Source organism: Dryas octopetala, chromosome 4 (assembly GCF_963921425.1).
Source record: "Dryas octopetala chromosome 4, drDryOcto1.1, whole genome shotgun sequence".
NCBI classification, from domain to species: Eukaryota; Viridiplantae; Streptophyta; class Magnoliopsida; order Rosales; family Rosaceae; genus Dryas; species Dryas octopetala.
Window position 1 is genome coordinate 12,951,605 of NC_141369.1, and position 4,260 is coordinate 12,955,864.

The window sequence follows — 4,260 nt, forward strand, 5'->3', positions numbered from 1 at the left end:
GGTTGGGCTATGGATGTGATCGGAGAGATTCACCCAACTTCAAGTAAGGGCCATTCCTACATCTTAGTGGCCACTGACTACTTCACTAAGTGGGTCGAAGCTGTACCTTTGAAGAAGGTATCGCAGGCAGAGGTCATCCAATTCGTGAAAGAAAACATTATTCACCGTTTCGGTCTACCCGAGTCCATTACCACTGATCGGGGAAAATATTTCATAGGGGCGGATGTTAAGGCATTCATGGAAAAGAATGAGATCAAGTTGCATCACTCCACCCCATATTATGCCCAAGCTAATGGTCAGGCGGAGGCTAGCAACAAGGTTATCAAAAATATCATCCAAAAAGCTATAACGGACAAGCCAAAGAAGTGGCACGAAATATTATCCGAAACCTTGTGGGCATATCGGACATCAAGGAGATCGGGGACAGGAACGACACCGTTTGCTTTAACGTATGGGCATGACGCGGTTTTACCCTTGGAAATAGCAGTCAAGTCCTTGCGGGTTGCCCTCCAAGGAAATTTAACACCGGATGAGTACACTCAAGCCATGGTTCAAGAGCTCGAAGAGATGGATGAGTCAAGGTTGAAAGCCTTGGACAACTTAAAACTTCAAAAACAAGCTGTAGCAAGGGCGTACAATAAGAAAACGAGGGCCAAAAGTTTCGGGGAGGGCGATTTAGTTTGGAAAACCATCTTGCCTCTTGGTAAGCATGATCGACAATTCGGAAAATGGTCACCCACATGGAAGGGACCATTCACTGTGGTTAAGGTTTTAGGTAAAGGAGCGTATCAATTAATGGACTATGATGGCCAACTTCATGATGCTCCAATCAACGGCCGATATTTAAAGCGATACTACCCAACGGCTTGGGAATTGATGCAAAACGAAAGCTCATGAGAAATATAATCATAAGGATGAGTAGAAAGCCGACCAATACATATATATATCATTTTAAAAAAAAAAAAAAAAAAAATGGTCAAGGCTATCAAAGCAAGGCCATAAATGGCCAAAAATCATAAGTCAGCCATTATAAAACAAAAGTGGCTGAAATCGACAGATAAATCCCAAAATAGGCAACTATGATCGGGGACTAAACATGGCCAAAGTCTCAAAATAAGGCTAAAAGTGACGGAAAATGGTGGCTTTGAAAGTGTCCCAATGACTCTCAGCAATGCTCATGGCCGCGACAAGTCCAGCCTGTTTCTTGGAGAAGTCCTCTTGAGCACGAATCAGCTCCTGAAGGCGGGCCTCAATGGGTTTGGCCCCCTGAATACGTGCAGTGAACTTAGAGGCTAACTCGGCCTGTTGGGCATCAATCTTTCTCTTCTGCTCCTCAAGGTCGTGATAAAGTTGCATCTCCTCCTCGCTTGCGACGGCCTCAGCAACAAGAACATTCTTAGTAGACAGAATTTCTGTGGCTAGGCTAAGTCCAGCCTGGTGCTCGGCCCGGGCGTGACGGTAGCTGGCCGCAGTCGACTCAAGTAGCTGAAACGAGAACTCTATCATGGTCCCAATGCCAGCAACCACAGGGTTGGCCAAAGATAGCCTAGCAATGGCATCTCGAAGCTTAGCCCGAAAGGCTTCGTCTGACATCGCCTCGAGACCTTGAGCGAATAAGGCCTCAAAATCAGTCTTCACTTGGCCACTACATGGCCCAAGGATGGAAGACTCGGAGGCTGAAGTAGTGGAGGCAGTAGCGGCTGCAATCAGACAATGGAAGCGCTTCAAGGAATCCGTAGCTCCCGTGTCCATCATAGGTGAACCCTGAAAATTTTAAGTGGAGTAAGAGGCCATTGGGGGAAATAGAAGTTAAGTATGCAAGGCCATGGAAACATACTCTAAATGGCTGAGAGGTCATAATGGCCATGGATTCGGAGGTTGGGGTTGCCGGAACCACTAGCGTAGAAACTTGTGAGCTGGAACCAGCAGTAGAAGTGGGGACAAGTGTCTCGGCCATGAATCCCTACAAGAAAACTCAAATGAATAAAAGATATGATGTTTTAGGCTGATATGAGGTTTTTTGACAATTACTTACTGGGATTGTCAGAGGAGGCGATGTATGAGCAACGTGAATCTCTGTATCAAGGCCATTAGAGTTGGCCCCAGCAACCAAGGAGATGTCAAGGGTCGGCATGGCGTTATTCTAAAGTAATAGGCGATTAGAAGTTAGATGTGCTGCAAGGCCAGCTGAGAATTTATATGAAGAAATAGAGTTACGTACCTTTGTTGCTTGTGGCTGAAGGACAATAGCCATATCCGTAGAAGTCCCTGGAGCAGTCTCAGTGACATAGTCCAAATGAGGGTTATTTGGGGATGTGATGTTGGCCTCAGTGGGTTCTTGGCCAAGTGAACTAGCTAGAAGTACAGGAGAGGTTCGAACCACAACCTATGATGGATAAAATGGGTTAGGTATGCCTCACAAACATATATAAAAAAAAAAAAAATAAATAAAAAAAAAAAGGGAAATAAAGGGGTTTAAGAAATTTGAGCTACCTCACTACCCACCTCCGAGTGGGGAGATGAAGACTTGTTCCCATCAGGCTGAGTCACTAAGTCGTCAGACATAGTGATGATGTGACCATAAGGGACCTCTCCCATGTCCAAAAGTGTCTCCACACACCCATTAGTTGGCTGAGAAACAAGGCTAGCCACCTGCAAAATATGGGTTAGAGTGGTGCAATCCCAATATTCGCCAAAAGGTTAGAGGAACATGTTCACCCTTTGCTTAGCAGCAAGTAAAGAGTCATTTGGTGGCAAGTATATTGGCATATAATACATGTTTGCGGATGTGTTTTGCGGGCCAACATTCATGGCCCCAGAAGAAGAAGGGGATGAGGAATTGGCGGCCCGCTAGTATAAGGATAAGGAAATTAGTAAATTTCTGAAAAATTATAATAAAAGAAATAATTCGGCCGACATCGGCCGTATTTCTCAAAATGGCCAATATTGGCCGTAATTTGTAAATTGGCCAACATTGGCCGAAATTCTTAGAATGGCCAATGTTGGCCATAATCCTTAAGTAAAAGACAATGCATACCTGAGGCCCAGGAGGGTGCCTAGGTCGTGTCTTCAAAGGGACGCCCTCCGAAGAGTCTTCATCCTCGAGCATGGCCAAGGAGGCTTTTGACTTAGGCTGATGCTCTAAATAAGGAAGAAACATTGTTAGTGGGCCATTAAAGCAAATATAACAGTTATTTGAAACGAAGCTTACTCGATTTGGTGGGTGGTGCCCTACGCGTGGTCACAGTTTTCTTGACTCGTTTTCTCTTGACAACTGCAGGGGAGGCATCTGAATCCTCATCCGAGGCGTTTGAGAATGAATCTGAGTAGCAAATGGAGTGAAATATTAGTTTCATGCAAAAAAAAAAAAAAAAAAAAAAAAAAAAAAAGGGTCTTACTCGAATCCGAAGGAGGAGTCTTGCGCTTGGCCAAAACTTTTGCTTTCTTGTTTTTCACAGGGGGGGCATCCGAAAAATCTTCATCCGAGGTGCCCAAAGGAGGGGCTAACGAAATAAAGGTCAACAGTTTATTTTTTTGTCTAAGTATATATGACGGTATAAGTTGAACATAAAGAAGTGAGGCAAACCTTGGGGCCGAGTTTTGCGGCTCACTTGGCCACGAGGGGGTACGGCAACAAAAGAATCCTCTGGCTCTGACTCGCTAGTTTCTTCATACTCTTGGGTATCAGCCTCGCCATCTACAAGGGGGAGCATAAACGGTGAGTATAAATATAAATGGCCAAGTATCAAAGGAGTCAAGAAAAATGAAATGATGAATACCAGAGGGTTGGCCCACGACCACTTTTTGGGTTAACTTGGATTTGGCCATCTTTACACAGTTGGCCGACATGGGACATTCAGCATCCAATACACCCAGATACTCAAATCTCAAGAATCTCTCAAAGTTCTTTTGCTTTCAATTTCTTTTTAGTTGCTACCGTTCGAGGTGCTTTTAGGCTTCTCATAACTTTAGTCTCAAGATCATTAGGTTTGTAGCTCTGCCATTGCCTTCACAAGGATTGTGGTATCGATTTATTTTACGCACTTTAAGTTCATGCAATTGGATCGTTTTTATTTTAATTCTTGTTCAAGTTCTTTACTCAATACATAAATGTTTATTTTGTTTATTGTTCTTTTTAATATTGAAGTTGATTTAGTTGGCAATAATAGCGTTGAGTTTCAGTATAATTTTATCGTCCATAGTTTCTTTTATCTTTTTGGCCAATTTCATCATTGTATTCACGAATTCAACAACACTGTT

The 4,260-nt window shown here is 43.5% G+C and overlaps 1 protein-coding gene across 1 annotated transcript; it reads right to left on the reverse strand.

Annotated features, from left to right (window-relative positions):
* Positions 1-1,076: 1,076 nt before the first annotated feature.
* LOC147286967 (uncharacterized) lies at positions 1,077-3,828 on the reverse strand. The gene is made up of 10 exons (XM_086240859.1): positions 3,780-3,828; positions 3,587-3,697; positions 3,399-3,503; positions 3,212-3,322; positions 3,038-3,141; positions 2,494-2,652; positions 2,222-2,386; positions 2,036-2,143; positions 1,838-1,963; positions 1,077-1,764 (listed from the first exon to the last, which is right to left on the reverse strand). The coding sequence occupies exons 1-10, from the start codon at positions 3,826-3,828 to the stop codon at positions 1,120-1,122; spliced, it is 1,683 nt and encodes a 560-aa protein (XP_086096985.1). The 3' UTR covers positions 1,077-1,119.
* Positions 3,829-4,260: the final 432 nt, after the last annotated feature.